Genomic DNA, 25714 nt, shown 5'->3' with positions numbered 1-25714 from the left:
CCCCCCCACCCATGGCCGATGCGCATTTCCACTAGTTTTGTCATGTGTCCTTGATCAAGACCAATTTCCAAATTGTTGGTAGTTGCATTGGTGTGGTAGGATTTGGGATTTTCTTGACAAAGATCCTGGAGTGGTTTGCTATTTCCTTCTCTAACTCATTTGACAGATGAGGAAATGGAGGCAGACAGGGTTAAGTGACTTGCCTAGGGTTACACAACTAATAAGTGTCTGAGGTCAGATTTGAACTTAGGGAGATGCATTTCCTGACTCTAGACTAGGTACTCCATAATGACATGGTAAATAATAAGTGTTTAATAAATGAAGACAAGTTAAAATTTGGCCTCAGACACTTATTAGCTATGTGACTTTGGGCAAATCACTTAACTGCTGTAAAAAAAAGGTATTAAAATAGCACCTATCTCAGAGGCATGTTGTGAGGATCAAATGGGATAACATTTGTAAAGTACTTAGCACGGTGCCTGGCACATGGTAGGTGCTATGTAAATGTTAGCTATTATTATCATCATTATTAGTATTTGAATTGATTTCTGAGATTAGAACTGAACCTCCTGGGATATTTTTTGGTCCAGCCCTTTCCTTATTTTTTTTTTGGACAGAGTTTAAGCTCAGAGAGGCTAAAGGGTTGTGTCCAAGGATATAGGTATTAACTGACTAAGACAGGCAGCACTTGAACCCAGATTTGCTGAGTCTTTTTACTATAATTCCTTCCCTCCCAAATAAGCATCTTTGAAACACCTCTTTTCTTAGGCTTAAAAAACCTTTAAAGGGGAAAACCACATTTGTATATTAGATCTAGAGAAAACATAAACTATAGAGCTCTAAAATATTCTTATAGGAGATGAAAGAAAAAAAGTTCTCTTACTTTAGTTCTAAATTCAGTAGAAGCTCCAAATTCAAAGAGAAATCTCACCACATCATTGTGACCTTGTTGTGCAGCAAAGAATAGAGCCGTTGTACCTGACTAGAAGGAAGAGAGACAGGCTGGTTTACAAGTAGGCATTTTGTTCCATTTTGTATAAAGAAACAACTTGGAATGATAAATGTCTGAATCTAGGTAGAAATCATGTTTGAAGGAAGACCATTGATCAGTAGGTAGCCTAAACATGAAGATGGTTCTATTCTTCTTTCATGGCTTGGGGATTTACATCCTATGTCACTACTGACATGATGAATTTGGGGAAGAATTTGGGCAATTTTCCCTAGAAATGAGGAAAAGTATATATTTTTAAGAATTAGGATGAAGCCATTCGGCCATGTCTGATTCTTTGTGATTCAATGGACCATCGTATACCAGGCCCTTCTATCCTCCACTATCTTGCTTTTATTTTAAACCCTTATCTTCCATTTTAGAATCAATACTGGGTATTGGTTCCAAGGCAGAAAAGTGGTAAAGGCTAGGCAGTGGGGGTTAAGTGACTTGCCCAAGATTACACAGCTAGGAAGTGTCTGAAGCCACATTTGAACCCAGGACCTCCTCTCTCTCTAGGTCTGGCTCTCAATCCACTGAGCCATCTAGCTGCCCTGTCTAGACTATTTTTGATCATGGTTTATAATCTGTTTTGTCCTTAGTCAAGTAACTCAATCTCCTCTCCTAATCTCAGTTTACTCATCTATAAAATTAGAGGGTGTGGGGGTTGGTCTAGATGGCCTCTCAAGTCCCTTCTTGCACCAAGCCATCCCTGGGACCACATGATGTAGTGATATGGCATGGATTTTATAAAGGAACCACTTTAACCAGGCTAGTCCTGCTGCATTCCCCAATTCTTCATTACATCCTCCTCCCTTAAAAGCCAGAGTTCCTTTGCATTGATAACTAGTGTCTAAAGCATGCTTTTTCTGAAACTCTGCCCACCTGGATCATTTCTTGTCTCCTTTAAGCAATATAAAAGGGCAAAGAGGAGTTTTTTTCCTCTTGGCCTCTGGGAGAGTACTGTTTGATTTGCCAAAGCTCAAGTAGCAGAGTTTAAGTGTATTTGTATAATTAAAAAACATTTGACAGATGCATGTTTACAAGTGGTGTGGCATCTTTTATTGGCATGTGAAAATGTTGCTGCCAGTCTTCGTGCAGCTACATAGAGAGGTTCTGGTAAAAATGGCTATTAAAACACAAGATAATGGTATATGTGAGCATGCTACGGAAGTGTGGAATTCCAAAACAGCATTTTACCTGTGTAAAATGAGACATAGCCTGAGTTATTGGAAAAGACCCTGATGTTGGGAAAGATTGAAGGCAAAAGGAAAAGGGACCCACCGGAGATGGTATGGATAGAGGATAGTGTCATGGGAACAATGAACATGAATGTGGAAAGACTTAAAGAAGAGGGGGCAGCTAAGTGTCTGTGGATTGAGAGCCAGGCCTGGACATGGGAGGTCCTATAATCTCCCCAACGATGGAGAGAACTGGATCCCATAAACTCAAGATATGAACTAGCTGTTGGAATGGCAGAAGTAGTGTGGAGGGTTGTGGGGCAGGGCAGCAGAACTTCCCTAGCTAAAGTGTTTCCTATGTAAAACCATGCCACATTATTTTTAGATCATACCATTTCATCCCAGGGATGGCTCTGTCTTGGTGGATGTCCAATGGAGATAGAGGGGTGTATTTTATTTGGACATGCTTAAGAGTCACTTGTATCTAGTATAGTGTCTTCCTTGTAGCTAGCGCTTAATTAAAATTTGTTATTGAACTGGAAAAGATTAAGTCCTACATGTATGTCCTCCATACATGAATAACTATAGTCACAGTGACTTTATTTTTTAAAATTTATTTAAATTTATTTATTTTAACCCCTTACCTTCCACCTTAGAATCAATACTGTGTATTGGTTCCAAGGTGGAAGAGTGGTAAGGGTTAGTCAATGAGGGTTAAGTGACTTGCCCAGGGTCACACAGCTGGGAAGTGTCTGAGGTCAGATTTGAACCCAGGACCTCTCATCTCTAGGCCTGGCTCTCAATCCACTCAGCTACCCAGTTGCCCCCTCACAGTGATTTTGAGGCAGTTTGAACAAACATCTTAATGTTTAAGTTACCAATCATGATTCGAATGAAATAATGAGTAGGGGGAAAAAGCCAGCCGCCGAATTACAGAGTCGGAGACAAGATGCTACTAAGTGTACATGCATCTCTTACTGAAATAAAGGGCTTCCTGCCATCACTTTTATTTAGCTCTTCTATCTGTACTTTGCCATCAGCCAAGATTTTTGCAAGTTCTCAATAAACAACGACTCCCTTAGGGCCATTAGCTTTTAGTTTGGTATCCACACCATGTTATGTGTCTAGACGGTCCACCAAATAAAGGGATGGCAGCAACTTATGCAGCAAAAGCAAATATATGATCTAGTGTTGCAAAATATTAAGGTTGGAACAAGACAAGAGTCTGACTATAATAAGGTGCCAAGTCACTTCAGGGGCAATACTCAATAAATGTCAAAATAGGTCAGAGAAAGGACCTTCCTTTGGCTCTGGTAGCTCAATAGGCTCAGACTATACCATGCATTTACTTGGATTCCTGGAGAATTCAGCATTTGTATCATACCGCATTGAACCACAGGGTTTGCCCCATGAGCACATTTTGGACAGCTCCCGAAGGGTCACTGAGGGCACATGCTCAATGCACAGAGGCTTTACCTCTCTGAGGATTTTAATTGAACAATAGGAACTAAACAAACAGCCAAGCAGCAAACCACAGGGAAACATGCTGGCTGGAAATCAAAACCAGGTTGCTCTCTCCCCACCCACTCTCCTAAGCTCTTTTGAATTATTGTTAAACGATTCCAATGCTTGTTGGAAATGTCTCTCAGGATACAGTTTGTGAGTAAGTAGGTCTGGCTCATGTTCTTTTTTATTGTTCAAAGTCTGTTTCTTAAAAGCTCAAATGAACAAGGACTATAAATCCAGGAGAAAATATATTAGGATAAGTCATTCCAAATGGGAGTGCCATTTTGGGAAATGAAAACTGCCCTCCTCGCCACCTTGAACAATGAGCCAATAATTGTGTCACATCCATGTGATTATGGCAGAATTGTGGTGAAAAAGAGTATAATTTGGTTGAATTACTGGAGCCTTTCTATACTGTCTCAAGTTGTCAACACTAAGATAATGCCAGTCTCATCTCTCAGAGGATCATTTTTTAATGTCATGAATTTGACCTATCCAATGTGCCAACTGCCTTTATTTCTAATTCTTTGATGGTCATATAAGTCAGGCTCATGAAGGAATGCCCTAGGGAAAACCTGAAGACTTTCCAAACATTGGATTATATTTTCAAGACTCCTGAAGCAATCTGTCCCTCGGGCCAATGTGAGGTATAAATTGCTCCATTATGGAGGCAGGGAACCCAAATTTGGAATGAGGAATGAATGTTAGATTAAAGAGTGCTCTGCTATCCTTTCGAGCATGAGAGATGTTAAGTCAGGGGTCTAGAGAACCCGTCTGAAGTTTGTCCCCAAAGTGTTGTTTTTTCAAGTGTTAAGGGATGATAAACGATACATGTAAAACCCAGTGGAATTGTGTGTCGGCTACAGGGGTGGGAGGAGAGGAGAGAAAGAACATGAACCATGGAACCATGGGAAAATATTCTTAATTAATTAATTATCATTTTTTCAAAAGAATAAAAAATAAAAATAAAAATTTTAAGAGAATGATTCTTTTCTGGGGACATCACAAGCATTTATATTTGTAAAGGCCAACTTTAAGTGACCTGATGCAGTCTAGAACCCTCTGAAGTATCAGGAACTTGAATTTCCAAAGTAATCTTGAAATGTTTGGTTTCTCTGATCCTTCTACACTCTTGAAAAACTGGATCATCTGCCTAGGATTCCTTCACTTAAGATCCACTCCGTGGCTACCACAGAATAGGGCTGAAGAAGATATTCAAGGCCATTTTTCTATTCAATATTCATTTGACTAGCTTTCATTAGGCTTTTTATTATGTGCCTTGTATGGAGCAACCTTAGAGGTTCATTCGGGCTAATAAATCAACGTTGGTTTTTTTTTTTTTTAACCCTTACCTTCTATCATGGAAACAATACTGTGTTGAAGAGAAGTAAGGGCTAGGCAATGGGGGTTAAGGGACTTGTCCAAGGTCACACAGCTAGTAAATGTCTGAGGCCAGATTTGAACCTAGGGCCTCCCTGTCTCTGGACCTGGCTCTCAATCCACTGAGCTACCCAGCTGCCCCCTATGTCAACATATTTGTGATGGTCTAACTATGAAGATCGTCAGGGAGATAACTATTAACTTGTTTCTTTAAGAAAAAGCAACAACCAAACATTAAAAAAAAATTCCCCTTAACATCCTACAAATCTTACATTACCATCCTTCAAGGAAAGTGTGAATATATAAAGAATGTAGTTAATGCCTTGATTGCCTTAAGCACTGAGATAGAGGACAGACAGGATACCAGTTAAGGAAGCAGTCTTGGGAAGTGGAGAAATGGATAATGATTGAGACCTGCTCTGTTGGCTTGGTACCTCCAGTTCTGAATAACCTGCTCAGCTCTGCCCCTAATGTCTTCTCTTTTATTGGTTTTACCCACCTCTCTCTGAAGGTTGATATCTGCTCCTTGGAGAACCAATTCCCTCACACAATCTATGTGGCCAGCGTAGGAAGCAACCATGAGGAGAGTGGTGCCATGCTAGAAGGAGGGAACACAAATCAGCATATTAGACTATCTGGCATTCCAATGACTGAGATCACATAGAGAAAAAAAAAGACTGCAAAAATATCAGTGCCCCTGCTCAGTATCCATGGTTTAACTGCAATGGCAGACATTTATCTAGAGTCAAGTTTTTAATGTTCATTGAGAGGAGGAAGGAATGCAAACATGAACTAAAATGCTTACTCCTATCCAAATTGGAATTTTCTTTCTTTTTTTTTTAAATCTTACCTTACATCTTAGAATTACTACTGCGTATTGGTTCCAAGGCAGAAAAGTGGTAAAGGCTAGGCAATGGGGGTTAAGTGACTTGCCCAGGGTCACACAGCTAGGAAGTGTCTGAGGCCAGATTTGAACCAGGAACCTCCATTCCCAAGCCTGGCCACTGAGCCACCCAGCTGCCCCCAAATTGGAATTTTCAATAAAAAAGTTAACTTACTTTTCCATGACCAGAAATTCAATCTAAGAATAGTTATGAGATGAGACAGCTGTGATGTGATGACCTCATTTGAAGATTAATATTAAGAATCTTGCCCCAAAACACTGTTATGAATCCAAAGAAGGCATCAAATAAATCCCATGAAGTTTCCAGTGCCAGAAGTCTTTATTTTCTTAACAATTCAGGCTTGGATGAGAGGCAGGATGATAGAGAGGAATGAATATCAGCCTGGGAGGCTTTGGACCTAATTTCAAATTGCATCTCTTGTCATCAATCAGTTGGGTGACCCTGGGCAAGTCATTTAACCATTCTGAGCCTCCGTTTCCTCATCTGCAAAATTCAGAGGCTGAACTAAATGTTCTCAAATGGGCGTTCGTACTTTTTAGTTCCATGACTTGAGAATATGAAACTCAGACTTCAGATAAATAAAAAGCAAAATAAGCTAAGATTTATGTCATTAAAAAAAATGACCAGAGCACAGCTTGAATTAGATTAAAAATATTTGGCACTAGCCATTTTACTAGGATTGTTATAGTAAACAAAGCCAGCCAAGCTTTTATAAAACTTTGGCCTAAATCATGCATAATTTAAATGAACACCATCCGATATATAGAAACACAATCAAAAAAAGGCCTTTTAGAGTCTCAAGGTCCGTTTAGCATTGGCTCTGTGCTTCCTAATCCCCCTAATCCCCCAATTCTCAGCTGCTACTTGTGAAGTCAGTCATATTTCTAGTAGTGTAAATAGGGGGTTCTTTCCACACTGGCTATGCTGGGTGCTGGCTGCCAGGCCAGAATGGATTTTAAGAATCCTCCTATTGTTTAAATGTAGGATGGGTGCTGGGGGTGGGGGATCTGCTTGTTTGTTTTCTAACATTTCATCATTTCTTTATTTCCCTGCTTTTGTCTGTAAGGTGCCAAAGACAACTGTGCTTTAGAAAGTGTTTGCCAAAGCCTTCCAGTCAGAGTCACGGCAGTGTGTTTTGCCCCCTGCCATCCAATTCCATACGTATCTCTGGTGAAGCTGGGCCAGGGGACTAGCCCGCCTATTCATCACTTGGCTCAATTCTCTTTTATTTTCTGGGCTGGAGGAGAAGAGTGAAGAAGTCAGTCAAGGGGGGATATTTTTGGCATAATTAGTTTCTTCTTAAATGTGAACAGGAACTAATCATTTGATGGAATTTAGCCACCAAGGCTCTGGCCATTGTATCTGGGTTAAGGGTTACAATTTCTATTTAAATCAAGGGATGTTGATTGGGGTGGAAAAGGGGGGAAAATCTAACTCAGACTTCAGATAAATAAAAAGCAAAATAAGCTAAGATTTAGGTCATTAAAAAAACAACAACCTCTTACTACCTTCCATCTTGGAATTAATACTGTGTATTGGTTCTAAGGCAGAAGACCATTAAGGGCTAGGTAATGGGGGTTAAGTGACTTGCCCAGGGTCACAAGCTAGATTTGAACCCAGGACCTCTCATTTCTGGGCCTGGCTTTCAATCCACTGAGCCACCCAGCTGCTCCTTGTGCCATTTTTAAAAAGAGCAAAATAAAATATTTAAATAATTTTCCCAATCTAGAACAGGGAATACAATTTTCATATTCAGTAGAGAATGAAACCTTTACATATGTAAGATACCACCATTCCAATATAAATGTGGGTTATAGATTTTTAATTTTTTTATTATTATTCTGTCTTTTAAAAGGTATTAGTTAAGAAGGGAAACATATTAATCTACTGGTGTCAATTTATATATCAACATAGTTTATCAGATGAACCAACTTTCACCAAACAGAGAGCATTCTAAGGAAAGAGGATACAAAAATAGACAAGTTGAGATGTATGTGTATAAAGATTAATGGGTGTATGTGCATGCATAAATATATAGATTTATTATACACGTATATTCTTTAGTTCTATATTGTGCCTAGTTAAGGGTAAGAAAATGGAGGGGGGAGGTGATGTATAAAAGAAGCAAGAAATAAAGAAATCAGAAGAAGGGAGGTACCTAAGAAGTAAATGTCAGTCTCTGAGTGTTGCCTGAAGGTCCTGTTAGTGGTCAATATCCATCAAACTGCCTTATTTTTATTCTCTGATAGAGATGGTCTTACATAATAATGTCTAGAAGTTGTATTTATGATCACCACTTATTCTATTGTTCTGTACCTCCATCTTCTCCCTCCTTTTGCCTACTAGTTCTGTATTTTTAAAAAATCTAGCTGGATTCTAATGTGTGTAATATACTTCTTAAGAAACCCTTACCTTCTGTCTTAGAATCAATACTATGCAGAAGAGCAGTAAGGGTTAGGCAATGGGGGTTGTGAGTTGTCCAGGGTCACACAGCTAGGAAGAGACTGAGGCTTTATTTGAATCCAGGACCTCCTATCTTTACCCCTGGTTCTCAATCCACTGAATCACCTAGCTGACTCTGTGTAATATACAATTTAATGTCCACACACAAACTCAGTGAAAAAAATATACTCTAGGGAAACAATCCTAGAAGTTCATGGGTTGAATAGGACCTGAGACATTTTAAGTTATTGTCCTATATTTCTTTCTCAACCAAACTATCTACAGAAAAAAAAACTGTCTACATTTGTTATCTCCATGACTTTTTCTCTTTCCCTTTCATTTTTTGAAACCCTTGACTTTTGTCTTAGAATTGATAGTAAGTTTCTATTCCAAGGCAGAAGAGTAGTAAGGCATTTGGGGTTAAATGACTTGCCCAGGATCACAGATCTAGGAAGTATCTGGGACCAAATTTGGACCCAGGACCTTTTGTGTAAAGACCTGGCTCTCTAGCCACCTAGTTACCCCTCTCATTCACTTTTTAAACTTTTGCCATATGGCTTCTGATCTCAAATGGACTCTCCAATGTCCCTAAAAATCTTTTATTTGCCACACATAATGACCTTTCCTCAGTTCTGATATCTCTTGACCTCTCTGAAACATCTGACACTGTTGGCCACCCTCTCCTCCTTGAAATTATCTTCCCTTTTTTTTTTGGTGACACTGTTCTTTCTTGGTTCTCTTCCTTCTCGGCCTCCTTTGCTGCATCATCATCCACATCTCACCCTTTAATCGTAACTCTGTCTTGGGTACCCCCTTCTCTCTTTTTAAATCTCTTTATATTCTCTCTCAGTAATAATCTCTTCGGATCACATTGATTCAATTATCAGCTTTATGCAGATGATTCCTCAATTTCTACATCTTGACCTATTATTCTTGTCTGAGATCTAGCTCCCCATCACCAACTTTATTGGGCATTTCTGAATATCCTACAGGCATCACAAAGTTCAACAATATCAGTCAGTCAAGCATTTATTAAGCTCCTACTATGAGCTAAAAGCTGGGGAAACACGAGAGGCAAAAGATAGTCCCTGACCTTAAGAATCTCACCATCTACTGTCCAGACTGAACTTGCTCTCTTTCTACCTCAACCTACCCTTCTTCCAAACTTTCCAATTTCTTTTTTTTTAAACCCTTAACTTCGGTGTATTGTCTCATAGGTAGAAGAGTGGTAAGGGTGGGCAATGGGGGTCAAGTGACTTGCCTAGGGTCACACAGCTGGGAAGTGGCTGAGGCTGGGTTTGAACCTAGGACCTCCTGTCTCTAGGCCTGACTCTCACTCCACTGAGCTACCCAGCTGCCCCCCAAACTTTCCAATTTCTATGAAGATCACCACCATCCTTCTAGTCACCCAGGTTCATCACCTCGTATTGTCCTCTACCATTCACTCTAACATCACAAATTCAATCACTTGCCAAATCTCGTCACTTCTGTCTCCATAACATTTCTTACATCTATTCTCTTTTTGGTACTTACATAGATGCCACACTAGTTCTTGTCCCATTCATTTTTTGCTTAGATTATTCCAATAGCTTCTTCCCCCCCCCCAATAAAAACTCTTACCTTCCATCTTAGAAACAGTACTGGATATTGGTTCTAAGGCAGAAGAGTGGTGAGGGCTGGGCAACTGGAGTTAAGTGGTTTGTCCAGGCTCATACAACCAGGAAGCATCTGAAGCTACACTTGAACCCCGGACCTCCTATCTCCAGGTTTGGCTTTCTCTCCATCAAGCCACCTCACTTCCCCCATCCACAACAGGTTATTAGATCTGCTTTAGATCTCTCCCTGTCCCCAAAAATCCTACTGATTACTTCCAAAGTGATCTTCCTGAAGGGCAGATCTGCCCACATCATCCATTGACTTAATAAGCTCTAGTGGCTTCTTATTAACACTAGTAGCAAATAGAAACTCTCTTTGACATTTAAAGTCCTTCATGGTCTGGCCCTAAGCTACCTTTCCAGACTTATTACACATCACTTCCTTTTATGCCCAATATAGTCTAGCCATGTTGGCTTTTTTACTGTCTGCCATATGTGGGTGGTCTTCCATTTCCCTTGCCTGTGCCTTTGAATAGGTTGTCCCCATGGATAGAATATATTTCCTCTTCACTTTCTTCTCTTAATATCTTTTATTTCTTTCCAGGCTTAAGGAAGAGCCATTTTCTATGGAAATCCTTTCTTGGTCCTCCCAGCTGCTAATGCCCTCCCTTCAAAGTTATCTTGTATCTAATTTGTATTGGGCAGCAAGGTGGCATGGTCGATAGAGCACTTGGCCTGAAGACAGGAAGATCCATCTTCATGAGTTCAAATCTGGTCTTAGACACTAGTGTGACTCTGGTCAAGTCACATAACCCTGTTTGCCTCAGTTTCCTCATCTGTAAAAATGATCCAGTGAAGGAAATGGCAAACCAGTATCATCCAAAAAAACCCCCAAAACAAAACCACATGAGGTCACAAATTGTTAGATACAACTGAAAATGACTGAATGACAATTTATATATATCTACATATGCTTTCATCTAGCTAGATTGTACGCTTTTTGAATGCACATATCTATATGAGATACATATATATACACATGTGTAGACACATAATATATACACACATATATTATCTATGCATATATGACATATATTTATATATATTTTCTCTCTATACACATATATTATTTTAGCAACTCAAGGTAATAAGATTTTGGGTATAAAGGATCTTGTATATACTCTACAATATTATCTACCAGAAAAGATTTGATATGGAGATATAGTTACTCAGTGGTCCTATGGGATCCTGTGCTTATTAAAAACGAGAAAACTCCTAACCAATTTTTTGTACAGTCATGTTTTTTTTAATTAAAAAAAACTACAGGAAAGCAAAGTTAAAAGAAAATAAAGGTTCTTAAAGGTATTTACTGTATATATTGTGGAAGTATGTTATGGACCCAACAAATAAGTGATGTAAATTTTAGATGTAAATATCTCCTGTTTGGTTTATTTGGGTTTTCTTTCTTTCCTTCCCCTCTTCACTCTAAAAATACTTGATATGACCTAGTCAAGATAATCCTGCCATTATCCAAGAAATCTCCAAAATTTCAGATGTGAGACAAATGGCACAGGTCAGGCAAAATAAGGGGCAACAAATGAAGGCCCTGATCAGGCTGATGATTCCGAGGGCAAAATTTTAAATCCCACAATGATGGTTGACAGAGCAAGAAAGAAGTAGACCTTTAATGATCCTAAAAGTTCATTAAATGGGAGCAGGAAGATAGTACAGCGGATAGAGCACCAGATCTACAGTCAGGAGGACCTGAGTTCAAATCTGAATTCAGACACTTCCTAGCTGTGTAACCTTGGGCAAGTCACTTAAACCCCAATTGTCTGGCTTTGCCACTCTTTTGTCTTTTTTCCTTAAGTTAATATTTAAATATTTTAATCTTATGTGATGCCCATCACCTACAAAGAAGCAAAGAATCTTATTATGAAATGGGTTTGGGCACCACAGATTTTCAGAAGCACACCATACTTTTAGGGCATTTTTTCCATTTTTTTCCATTTTATTTTACTTCCTTTTTTTCCATCCCTTATCTTCTGTCTTAGACTTGACATTGACTCTCCATTCCAAAGGAGAAGAGCAATAAGGGAAAGGCACCTGGGGTTAAGTGACTTGTCCAGGGTCACAGAGTTTGGAGGGTCAACTCAGGACCTCCAGTCTCCAGACCTGGCTCTCTATCCACTGAGCCACTTAGCAATCTCATTCCTTTAAAGAAACTGAATATGAGTTGCCTCTTTCTCCTTCCACCTCCCCACCCCCAAGCTTGTTTTACAGAATCATTGAATTTTCAAGTTAGAGGGAGTCTTAGTCCAACCAGTCCAACCCCCTTATGGTATTATGTCCATTAAAAGGTACTTGTTAGGAAGGACAATATGCATATCAATGGACATATGAGCATAGTTTATCAGATGTCTCAATGGTTACCTAACCTAGAGAGTATCCTAAGGAAAGGAGACACAAAAACAGTCAAGCTGTCATGGTGTTGGTGATTGGAAAAGTCCTGATCATAAGATGATGCCTGGGTGGGTAAGTCTGGGTAGGTGCATATGGAAGGCACTCTAAGAATCCTGAGTAGCATGGGGAAAACTAGGCACTACTCAGCCAAGGGGGCTGGAAAGAAGGATGGGTAGCCATGAAAAGAACGACAGGCAAAGTATGAAGTGAAGATCAGCCTCATCCACTTTACATATTTGTATAAGCCCAGCTCTATTGCATGGTAATGAGAATTAAAATAGGGCCAGCAGGACCAAGAAGGAAAAAAAAGCATCCATAATGACCAAGATGGAGGGAAATTTCAAATTTCGTTTGTAGGAATGGAGTCACCTGTCTGCTGAATGCAATTGAATCATGTAATGAAATTTTTGTTTTAGGAAGCCAATAGTATAACTGTTAAAAATCCTTTAGTTATATCCTAAATTTAAAATATCTTAGTATGCTTTTCTGTTCATCTAAGGAACTCGGTCGCTGGAGATGTATGAAAATATTTTTGAGTACAAATGGATAGCAGCACTTGGCTGGGGTAAGAGAGCAAGCCATCTAAATAGCATTTGTCAGCTGGGAATAATATCTATTTTTATTTCCTCTCCGAGATAACCAATTAGTGCTTTTGTGTTTGTGAAAGAAAAAAAAAAGTATGGGGAATGGGTGGAGATGTTTAATTGCTCAGCTTTCTAATCCTCGCACACAGCATGCCCTTGATATATTTCCATGTCGATTTCTTTCTGTTTTGAATTTTTTCATTACTGCAATTAGTTCAAAATGTTTGCATTCCATTTACCTTTTTATTCTTGGATTTTGTTTTTGTTTTTTCCTCTCCTCTTTTCTCCCTTTTGTGACCCCCTTTCTCTACTTTGCCTTTGCTACTCTCCTTTGTTTATTTCCCACTTTTCTCCTAGATTTAAAATGTCCTAAAATTCTATGCTTGACTTAGATGACTACTTTGACTACATTTTGGTCTGGGAGAAACAAAAGCAAAAATGACAACAAAAAATGTAAATAAGCATTGGGAACTGAAAAGGATCCATGAAATGCTCTCTTGCCATCATGGGGAAAGTTAGGTGCTCTTGCCATGCATATACCGAGTTCATACACTGTCTCTGCAGTCCACATCCACCCGACCACTGTTTAACAAGAGTTTCAGAAGAGCCAGGTTTCCTTTTCTTGCTGCCCAGAATGCAGCATTTGCAAGTGGTGTTTCCTTCTGTTGGAACAAAATAACAACATTTTACAAAGGACTCATGAGATTTTTATTTGTAATATTACCACCTGACACGTAGAATAAATAATAGTGTCTATGTTGTCAGTTCAAAAGAAAGTACTTCTAGACACTTGCCAATGTCACTAGGAGATTGTTATTCCGATAACTGATGATTATCTATACATTGCTTAGTCAATGAAATACAGGCTCTGATAATGAGTTAATTCCAGCTATCTGAGTCAATATGCCAAACACCTGTAATTTGAGGTGACAACTTCCTAGGCTGCGCTTTTCATATCTCTTCATTTGAGTTTTATTTGATCTTCATGGTTTTGTTACATTTACTTTTGATTATTTGGTATGTAATTGTTTTTCCATTTACATTGTCATAGTTACTGTCTATATTGTTTTCTTGGCTCTGCTCATCTCACTCATCATCTAGATGTTCACACATCATTTCTTACAGCATAGTAATAGTCCATTACATTCATTTATCACAATTTGTTTGATCATTCCCCAATTGATAAGCCATCTATTTTGTTTCCACTTAGCTATTTTATAAAAAGTGTTGCTATAAATATTTTGGATTATGGGCACTCTCTTCTTATTGATGACTTTCTTGGAGATATAAGTCCAGTTGGTAATGGAGAATATGGATGTTTTAGTCACCTTATTTGCCTGTTTCTAAATTACTTTCCAAAACAGTTGTATTATTTCATAATTCTACTAGAACAAAGTATTAGTGAGCCTACCATTCTATAACAACTCCAACATTGACTATTGCAATTTTTTGGTCTTTTTTTGTGCCAATTTGCATGGTATGAGGTAAAACCTCAAGTTTGTAGTGACATGGAGCTTTCTCCTACGTAAGTATGAACACTTTGCAATTCTTCTGAGAACTGCTTATTCAAATCCTTTGACTACTCATCTATTGGGGAATGGCTGCTAGCATTACACATATTTATTAATTATTTATATATCTTGGATTCCAACTCTTATCAGAGAAATCTGATACAAAATTTCCCCCATTCTGCTACTTCCCTTTTTATCCTAGATGCATTAGTTTTGTTGGTGCAGAAGCTTTTCAGTTTCAAGTTGCCAAAGTTATTCATTAGTTTTTGTAATTTTCTCTTGTTTAGTTAAGAATATGTGTCCTACCGATATGGAAGTATGCTTTGTGTGATAACACATGTGTAATCCAGAATAAATTACTTACCATCTCCAAGAGGGGGTAGGGAAGAGAAGGAGGGAAATAATATAGATCTTATAATTTCAGAAAACATATGTGGAAAATTGTGATTGCATGTAACTGGGAAAATAAAATATCTTTGAATAAAAAGATTAAAAAATATATATCCCACACATAGGTGTGATAGGTATACATTCTGTTCCTCTTCTAATTTCTTTATGGTATGATCATTAATATTAAAGTTACATATCCATTTAAAATAAATTATGGAATGTGGTGGTAGATATTGGTCTAATCCTAGTTTCTGCCAAATGGCCTTCCAATTTCCCCAGCAGTTCTGATCATATAAATAATTTTTTCTTAGGTAATTTATGTTTCACATTTGATCAGACATTGTGTTATTGAATTCCATTGTTTCTGGTTCTTCCTTGTATAGCCTTTTCCTTTGTTCTATCTCTCTTTTCTTTAGCTGATACCAGAAGGTTTTGATGACTGCTGCTTCATAATATAGTTTGAGGTCAAGAAGCAGGTGCATCTGGAGCAGGATGAAGGATATGGAAAGATTGCCATCCAAGGAAGGAAAGTAGTAGTCATCCTGAGATGAGTAGTAGTAGTCAGCCTCTGTCTGGGCACCCAACTCACAAGTTCAAATGAAGATTACAGGGAATGACTAGAAAATTCAATATTTGCAGATAATTTTATTATATCAAAACCATCTAGTATGAATGCCTGCTTCTTTCCATGTAAGCACACTTGGGGATAAAGCATGTGGAGATACTCAGTGGTGATAGCATTTCTTTTCAGAAGTCCAGCCGGGGTGTTCAGAACTTGTAAGAAGTCAAATTCCTTGTTGCAGAGAATTTGTGCTTCCGTGTATGTTTAGACACTGTAGTAATAAGCAAGTTACAAAAATACTTTAGTTTTTTGGCTAGTTTAAGAAGGAAAAAATCCTCAATTTGGGATGAAGAGTTTACTTTCTCTGAAGATGTCAGTATCATTTTTAGGATTCAAATCGATAATTAATTTATGAAATTATGCAATGGAGGCAGGCACTCCCAGTTCTTTGGGTACTTGCTGGGAATAACCAAGATGGCAGCAGGAAATGGTCTTATAATCACACTTTAATAATCACAGAGTATGTGGAGTCAAACAGTACAGAAAGTACAGAGACAAATGGCTACAGAAGCATATGTTGTGGGGACTGGGATTGGGATGGTGAAGACCAGAGCACATTGTCTTTTGTTAGACTTTTGTGACTCAACGGCCCTTAGGTTGGCAGTTAACAGGGTTGCTGGCTTTCCATGTTATCAAATAATAGAGGTGGAAAGGACTTTAGTGATTATCTAGGCCATCTCCTTCACTGCACAGAAGAAGAAACTGAGGCTATGAGAGGGAAATTAACTGGATCATCAACAGGACCAACACTAGATCCCAGGATGATGCCAAGCAGGTTAGTACTGACCTTCCTCCTGGTTGCCTACAAATATCTTATTCCAAAAGTTGAGGCTCTGAAGACAGAATGTTAAAGAAGTAAATATCAGGCTGAAATCTAGTTCCATTTAACAACAGTAGACTGGATTACAGAGTCTGTCTGACAAAAGATTGAAGACATTAAAAAATAAGATCTGCAAATCAGGAGAGTTGACCTTCATCTCTGATTCCAGCCTTTATTGGCTTTGAAGTTTGGCAGATTGCCTCCAGAATATCTGGGACATGATTGCCCAGGCTAGCCAAGTTCCCAAGGAGACATCCAAAGAGGATGCTGGGCTTTGAAGAATCAGGGTAGAAGACATGAATCATGAAAAGCTAAGACAGAAGAGAATCCATTCTTCCATAAACACAAGCAAGAAAGTAGATATGGACTGAACCAGCTAGCTGAAGCGAACCTTTTTCAGTGGTTCTCAAACTATTTTTGCTCATGATATAGCATCTCATTCTTTGCCATGTCAAATACTGACATATTGAATTTTCAAGATGGCAAGACTACAGATCACCAGCATCAGTTCTGCGTAATTCACAGTATAGTAGTGAGAAACTAATTTTACATCATTTGAGTCTAGCAACTGCAGCTGGTGGTCATTCTTAGTGAAAAAAATACACCTTTTTGTATTTAACAATAAAATATTCCCAGTGGGGGGAAAAGCCAGAATGGGGAAGAGGACAGGAAGAGTATCATTCATGTAACCAAAGATTATAATTGGGAGTACTCAGAAGCAAGGATCCAGATGAAGATGAAAGAATGGTCAGAGGCAAGTGTTTGAGGTCTTATTTTATAGGGATTTTTTGTGGAGGGAGGGAGCAGACTAAAGCTTATCTGTGTTACCTTGGAGTTAATCCATTAACATATTCAAATAATTAGAAAGTTGTCAGTAAAACTTTAAAGTTATAATTTAAAGTTAATATTATCCACACTATTTGGTGAGTTTCTGGAGGTCTGGAATTTGTCTGAGATGGACATCTCATAGGTTCAAAAACCTCTGACCACAGTGCCTAGATGCCCTCCCTTGAATTATTATCAGAATGTGATTTCTGGGTAATATATGATACAATTTGTAAATTATGCTCCTTTGATCTTTGGGATGATTTATGACTTTTAGGTTATCCTTTTTAATCTTACTTCCTGCTATTGCCCCTTTATACTGGATAATTATCCTTTTGGGAGTGGGGACGGGAGGTCAGGGGGACCAGAACAAGATAAAAGTTTAACGCAGGAATCCTCAAGGAAAACTGAGCTTATGGCACTCATATTGCTGAACTGTCACGTCAAATGTAGTTCACCTGCTAAATTTAATTTACTTTAGTTCTCAGTAAGAGGGAGAATTGGCAATGGCAAGGCAGGTTTTAACTGTTGTAAATCCCTAAGATTCCATCTAGCCCACATCTGGGAGGGTGAAGGAGTGGGGCTGAGGTTCCCCTACATCAGAGCTAATCATCCTGAGGCATGTTTAGGATATTCTTCATCTTATTTAATCCCACAATAGTTCTGAAAACCTCTTTGCAAGAAACAAACCTGCTATTTTTGTAGCAAGCTCTTGAAATGGGAGTCCATTGCTTCTTCCATGATGCCCCAGGAACATTTTCTAATGATTTGACTTGGCTTCTTGTTCCATATAGAGTTTTAGGAACTGAAGTCATTTAATTTTCTGAAGGTATTTGCTTATATCTCCCTCTGAGGAGGCCAGATTTGAACTCAGGTCTTCCTGACTCCAAGCCTGGAGTCACTGTGCCACCTAGCTGGAGATAATTGTGGTTGTTGAGTTGTTCAAGCTTGTCTGAGTCTTTGTGATCTCATTTGGGGTTTTCTTGGAAAAGATTTTGGAGTGGTTTGCTATTTCCTTCTCTAGCTCATTTGACAGATGAGGAAATGGAGGCAAGAAGGGTAAGTGACTTGCCTAGGGTTACATGGCTAGGAAGTGTTTGAGACCAAATTTGAACTCAAGGAGATGTCTTCCTGACCCCAGATCTGGTACTCTATATGCTTCTTCAACCTAGCTATCCTGCTAGGTGACAGTTACTAGCTGTGCACAAATCTCTTACTCATATATACTAAATTAAAGAAGAGTTGTGATCTTCTAAGGAAATTCACACACTGATAAAATCACAGATAGAGTTTGGTTTGTTATATTTTAAATTGCATTTTGTTTTTCTTTTTTTGAAAAAAACCTTACCTTCCATTTTAGAATCAATAGTGTGCATTGGTTCTAAGGCAGAAGAGTGGTAAGAGCTAGGCAATGGCAAAAGACACTGGAGAGATTTGCCATTTCCTTCTCTAGCTCATTTTTCAGGTGAGGAAACTGAGGCAAACAGGGTTAAATGACTTGACCAAGGTCACACAGCTACGAAGTATGTGAGGCCAATTTTGAACCCAGGACCTCTCGTCTCTAGGCCTGCCTCTCAATCCACTGAGCCATCCATCTGCCCCTTTCGTTTTGTTTTTATATCACTTTCATTTCTAAATACAGCCCTCCTTTTTGTCATCAGTATGGGCAACCTTATATGATAGAGATATGCCTGTCCTTAAAATAAACAAATAAGAAATCATCATCACAGGACATTTCAGATATATTTATCCTTCTCCCTCTCATTCCCATGATTTTTGGTCATCAAATTATTTATCAATAACTCATTCAAAGGCTGAGTAGGGGAGGGGAGGAGAAATACAAATAAGCTCATTTTATTATTTTTACAGAATTCTTAATTCTAGGGGAAAGGGGACTTTTGCAACTGAGGATACATCCCCATTAATGGTGGGGACCAGGGGCCAAAGCTTTGGCATTGCATGAGGACATCAATTATACATTTACTAATATAAATGAAGCAACATCAGCTCTAGTCCAACAACTAATTCCCTTGAAATGAGGAACCCTTTTAAAGTAGTGTGATATGAGGTTTTAAAAGTTATCTGCAGAAAATTTTCTCAGAGATGTCAGTGGACTCCTTCAATTTATCATCCCACTTTATGTTTGGCAATTAACAACTTCAGGGTATTTCATAAACATTAGATGGATCCAACACTATGTGTGATAAGTAGAAATCATTTTTCCTTCTTAACCAAAAGGAAACTGAAGTAGAAAAATTAAGTTATTTTCCTCAATGGAGTCATTCTCAGAGGTAGGATCATAATTTCTGGACTTTCAGGCCTCAAGACCACAGCTTGAGGTGTGATAAGCATCAGTGGCTTTGAAAAGAATGCCTTCCTATGATTCATTCAAAGAAATCCAAGTCTTATCCTGAATTGAAATTGAATAGAGAATCTGGATGGTTTACAAAGATTTGGTAGATGTTAAAGGTGATACTCTACTGGCCCCAATTGAGTTGACCTTTAAATACTGACATCATTAGAACAAAATCTTTTTGAAAGGAAAAATAGAGCCACATCAACAAAATGAGTAAGATTATAGTCTGTCCTCTTGTTTTAGACAAGCCATATTTGGGATGAAAATCTGATTATATTCTGGCCAATACATGATGTACAATTAAATTGACAGATGCTGTATTTTCTCATGCCAGACACACTTGACCCAATAATCTGATCCAATGAGTATTTATTAAACACTTTTAGGGCAAGAGAATGTGTTAAGTGCTGAGAATATTACAGATCAAATGGAAAATGATCATTTACATTAGGAGTTCACTTTCTTCTGGGGGATAGATATATAGATCTTGAAGTATATACATGATTAATTTGAGGTAGAAGAGATTATTCACAATTAGAGGAATTAGGAAAGGCTTTCCAGGTGACTGGCTCATGAGCTAATACTTGAAGAAAGCTAGGAATTCTGAGGCAGAGATGAAAAAGGTAAATAGAGCATTCCAAGCATGGGAGGACAGCCTGTTCAAAGTGTGGAGAAAATGAGATCATGAAACAAGGAGGATTGTGTGCTAATTTTGGAAAATTAAGTTGTGGCCAGATTGTGAAAAACTTAAAAAAATATCCCTTGCTTTCTGTATTAGAAACAATACTGCATATTGTTTCTAAGGCAGAAGAGAGGTGAGGGCTAGGCCATGGGGGTTAAGTGACTTGCCCAGGGTCACATAGCTCGAAAGTGTCTAAGGCCATATTTGAACCCAAGACCTTCTGTCTTCAGACCTGGTTCTTAATACACTGTTATAAGTACCAAGTGGAGAAGTTTGCCTTTTAAACTAGAGGTAATGAGGAGTCACCAGAGGTTTCTGTGCCGGGAAGTAACATTATCAGATTTGACTAGGAAGATTAAGTTTGGTAGCTGTTTAAAGATGATTTTGGGAAAGGAGAGGATAGAGGTTGAAAGCTCAATAACAAGGCTATTGCAATAGTCCAAGTGATAGATAAGAAAGCGATGAAGGCCTGAACTAAGGCAGAAGCTATGTGAGTGTAGAGAAGAGAATACATTTGAGACATTTTATAGAAATGGAATTCACAAGACCTGGCAACTGATAGGCTAGGGGAGGTGAGGGAGAGAGAAGAGTCTGAAGTTATGAGACTGGATAAATTATGAAGCTGGAAGGATAGTAGTGACCTTACTAGGATTGGGGAAATTTGGAGGAGGATGTAAGTAGTTATATGGCACAATGGATAGAGTGCCAGGCCTGGAGTCAGGAATACCCGAGTTCAAATCTGGTTTCAGACATTTTCTAGCTGTGTGACACTGGACAAGTCACTTAACCCTGTTTGCCTCAGTTTCCCTATCTGTAAAATGAGCTGGAGAAAGAAATGGCAAACCACTCCAGTATCTTTGCCACAAAAAACACAAAAGGGGTCACAAAGAATCAGACATCACTGAAAAAACAACTGAACAACAACAACAAAAGAGGATGTGTTTAGTGAAGAAATAATGAGTTTGACTTCAGATAAGTTGAGTTTGAGAAGTCCCTGGAACATTTAAATAGGAATGTCCAACAGGCAGTTGATATGAAATGAAGGCAGAAGGGGCAGCTAGGTGGCATGGTGGATGGAACACCAGACCTGAAGTTAGAAGGACCTAGGTTCAAATCTGGCCTCAGAAAATTCCTATTTATCTGTGGGAACCTGGGCAAGTCGTTTAATCCTGTCTGCGTGGCCCTTGCCATTCTGTCTTAAGAGTTGTTACTAAGACAGAAAGTAAGGGTTAAAAAAAAAGACATTAAGATGAAACACTAGGGATAGATGTATAACTCCAGGGATCATCTTGCTAGAGATGATAATTGAATTGTAAAGATGGGATTAACTCTCCCCTGCCTATTTTTAGATTTAATCACCACCTATCTTTAAGTATGGGGTGGTCTGTAACCCACATGTGCTATTAATAGTGAGTGATGAATCAGAATCGACTGGACAGTCCTAAGCAAAGCTATAGCTGCAATTGGTCCACATAAAGTGGAAGGAAGGCATGGGAAGTGATGAAAGGAATGGTCTTTAAAAGTGGCAAGAACTTCCTGTGACTGGCTTTTTGGTCTTTGAATTTGACCTTGAAGGAGCTCTGGCTTGGGACCTTGAACTGCTCTCTGATTTTCCCTTAGAACTACCATGTGGGTGAGTGAAAAAGTCTGACTCCCTTTCCTGGTTTTTCTGGAGGCACTAGCCTCCAGAGAGGCCCCTCGTCTTGGAAGAGGATTCATAGCTAAAACCCTTGTTTAATTTACCTCTGGGCCCCTTTTGCTGGAGCCTCTGAAGACCTGCCTGGTTTAGACCAGGCCTGAGTAATTATCTAATCTCCATCTTATTTCCTTACTTTCATTCTTTCCCTCTATTTTATAAATTAATTGCTATAAAATCATTCTGACTTGAGCAATAATTTTGGTGACCACATTTTTATATATTTAGTACAACCTTTAATTTTTGACCCTTACAGAATCCACTGGAGTTTACAAGGTGACCAAGAGAGATTATACAGGGAAAAGGGAAGAGATACCAAGACAGAGAATTGGGGGACATCTCCTGTTAGTGAGTAGGACATAGAGAAGGATCTGTCAGACCATGACAAAGGAGAACTAGGAAAGAGCAGTGTCACAAAAACCAGGAGAGAGTATCCCAGAAGATGGCAATATGCAGTGTCAAATGCTCAAGACAGAATCAGATTTTTTATATCTATCTAAAAATTCCTCAAGTATAATAATGCCCCAGGAAGTTAAGGTTTAGTCTTCTATCTACCTCAATCCTCCAGACCACAGACTCAATCTTGAAATAGCTTGTTTGTTGTTTTTTCTTAAAGGCTTCCCCAACAATCCAAACAGCTGGTACAAAGCCAACACTTTAAAGTAAAAACCTTTAGGCCAAGGATAAAGTTACTTTATGCATGTTTACTATTTATGAGGTATATTTAAAAAGAAAAATTTTCCCTCAAATTAGTACCTTTACTTACATGTAAGTAAAGATAAAAATAAAGATTTTTATATCTGTGAAGTGCTCCTAGAAATTTTGATTAGATGAGCCTTACAAAACCAGATGGAGATGGGGAAACAACAACATCCCCTCTTTTAGAGATATAAGCAGTTGATTAAGCAATCTTATCACTTCAATGAGTTTACAGGAAGGTGAGTCTTTATTTGGGACTCTAATTTCTTCTCCCTATGGAGGGTGTGGATATTTCTACTGGCTCCTTGTTTAGAGAACTGAGAATATCTCTTTGGTTTGGGCGCTTATCAGTATATTCAGACTTCTCTGAGGATGAGTGATTAAGTCTCTGCATTGGGAAAGGATAGGTTGTATTGGGGTGCTGTGGGTCAGAAGCCATCTCTTGATGCTAGGCTTATTTTGACCTTTTTTTCCTCCCCCAAATTTAATCCATATAAATTAAAAACTAGATGTCTAAGACCAAGGTCTTGAAGTGGAGGTAGAAGAAAGGTCTGTGAATTCACAAAGCCTTCTTGAAGGAAACTACTAGGGGCAGCCTTGGGTCAGAGGCTCATAGCAAATTCATGTTCTGTCTTCCTTTTAGCCTGAGATGTGGTAGAGAAAGGTAGTGGTGGGAGAATCTTAATTACACGGCCTCAAGAGAGTTTTTGGATCCTGAGCATTTGGATCTAGGCAGAGAGAAGTGGTAGCTTAGATATGGTTTTGTTGTTGCAGTTGAATCATTTTTTAGTGTTGTCCAACTTTTCATGACCCCGTTTGGGTTTTTTTTTTTTGGCAAAGATACTAGAGTAGTTTGCCATTTCTTTCTCCGGATTGGTACTCCAGATTGTGCCACCTAGCTATCCTTAGATACGGTAAGGTAGTTCTATAATGCTAAAGAAATTTTAATAGCAATTAATAGGAAAGATAAATGCACCTGTGGTCATCACCGCCCTGCTGGATTGCTGCAGCACCCACCAGGGGGCAGTGGTGCCCACTTTGGGAATCACTGATCTAGACAGATTCCTATGATAAAGTTGAAAGTTACCTGATGGGGAAAGAATCTTCATTCTGTTTATGTGAGTCCTTTGTTTTATCTTTTTTGATGGGATAAAATAAAGGCTGTCTTGTACCTGTTAAATATTTGTTGCTTTGAATCCTTGTTCAAGAGTCAGGACATTTGTATGTACCACCCTGAAGAATTAGATATACACTACATTCTGAAGTTCCCAGAGGATATTCTTTTTGTTGTCCAGTCATTTCAGTCATGTCCTACTCTTTGTGATCCTATTTAGGGTTTTCTTGGAAAAGATATTGGAATGGTTTTCCATTTCCTTCTCCAGCTCATTTCACAGATGAGGAAACTGAAGCAGAGTTAAGTGACTTGCCCAGGGTCACACAGCTAGTAAATATCTGATGCTAGCTTGAACTTAGGAAGATGAGTTTTCCTGACTTGAGGCCAGATACTCTATCTGCTGTACCACATACCTACCTAAGAGGAGCTTCTAGGTGAGAGAAAAACAAATTGGAGTTATTTTTTTTAGGAGTCCCTTCTCTAAGACTGAAATCAGTCCATGTAAGCCTAGAGTTTGGAACACTGGATCACAATTCAAAAAAACAAAGAGGAAGGTTAACTTTCTTAAATTTACAGTGAGTCAGAGAAGTTAAGGCAGGGAATCTGAGGAATTTTCTGAAATTTGATCAGTGGGAGAGAATTGAGGCTGCTTGGAAGAAGCTCAAAAGTGGCTGGTAATCAGATTCTGCTTGAGACTCAGAGGAAATAGCTATGAGTAGCTTCTGTTTGCACTGGGGCTATGGGAGGACTGTCAATCAAAGGCAACTGAAAGTTAACATCTTCACCTAGGAAGAGGCAGGAAACTCACTATCAATATATAAACTTCACCCAGGAGCCCCCAGTGACAGAGCCTCTAGAAAAGGGAACGAGAGGGACAGACACATAGTTTGCCTCAGCAGTTCCCCACAAACAAAAGCTTCCAGTAAAAATGACAGAAAACCTAAGACTCACTTCTGAAAAGTCGGCAGGAAAAGGAGAATTCTGTGTTACCTACAGAGAATATGCAGCGTTTTTATTTCTTCCAGGGACAAGTTGTGAAAACTTAATACTAGCCTGTCAAGACAACTTTGGATTTTAAAGTAAAGGATTTTACTGCTGAACCTCTGAACCATATCTCTCTAAGGCAATGGGTAGAGTCCTCTCCACAATGCTGGGAGATGCTGTATAGGTGCTTTGTGGCTGTTCTAAGGACCACGTAGTGATTTCTGGCATCCAGAAGACCCATCTCTGATCTGGACTAAGGTTGGAGTCTGCCAAATCAAAGGGGCTCAGAAAAGTGACATCTCAAGAAGCATAAAATTGGGCTGGGGAAAGGAAGTAGGGTTCTTTTACCTGAGAACCATAGAGAGATGGTCCACCCACCTTGGTATGGCTGCAGAGAGAGCTGGGGCAAGGGAGGGAAGAAGATAGAAGAGTGCCACTGCTCTAGGGGAGCCCCACAACATACGCACAATCAGGCTCAGGTTACCCAGGAGAGCCCTGGCAGTCCTGAGGTCTGATTGTGAAGCTGGTGTAGCCAGCTGGAGGAGGAGGCTTGTGAAGAAAACAGCCAGTCATCTATGACCGGTGCTTATTCTTTCTTCTTGCTCACTTTTTATTATTTAATAAATAATTATAAATTAAGATACAGTCTCCAGAAAATTTTAATCTTAACAAAGTAACATCTGTGTATTCAGAAGGTGAAAGGGAAGGGAGGATATGCCTCTACTCTCTAGGTTGTAGAAGAGAATGGAATCTTTTGAAAGAATAAAAGGAAAAGAGATAAAAAAAGAGAAAGAGTAGAAAAGGCAAGAGTGAATCTTACTGTATATAAAGGAGTCCCAACTTGTGGAGGAATGGGATACCAGGAACAAAGAGAAGATGAATCATCTTCATTTGGAGTTTGGAGAGTAGTCCTATGAAGAAGAAGCTGTTCTTTGTTTCTAAGAAATGACATACATCTATAGCTTCCAACA

The 25714-nt window shown here is 38.9% G+C and overlaps 1 protein-coding gene across 1 annotated transcript in view; it reads right to left on the bottom strand.

The window, feature by feature from the left end:
* The window catches only part of ANKRD29 (ankyrin repeat domain 29), a 50572-nt gene extending 27488 nt beyond the window's left edge, over nucleotides 1-23084 (bottom strand). Inside the window, exons 1-4 of the mRNA XM_044682975.1 lie at nucleotides 22944-23084; nucleotides 13596-13706; nucleotides 5555-5653; nucleotides 884-982 (exon numbers count right to left, since the gene is read on the bottom strand). Of these exons, the coding sequence (XP_044538910.1) occupies nucleotides 884-982; nucleotides 5555-5653; nucleotides 13596-13706; nucleotides 22944-23084 (450 nt within the window). The remainder of the gene's footprint in view (nucleotides 1-883; nucleotides 983-5554; nucleotides 5654-13595; nucleotides 13707-22943) is intronic.
* Between the last annotated feature and the right edge of the window lie 2630 nt (nucleotides 23085-25714).

Source organism: Gracilinanus agilis, chromosome 1 (assembly GCF_016433145.1).
Source record: "Gracilinanus agilis isolate LMUSP501 chromosome 1, AgileGrace, whole genome shotgun sequence".
Classification (NCBI taxonomy): domain Eukaryota; kingdom Metazoa; phylum Chordata; class Mammalia; order Didelphimorphia; family Didelphidae; genus Gracilinanus; species Gracilinanus agilis.
This window is presented reverse-complemented; position numbering and strand designations above follow the sequence as displayed.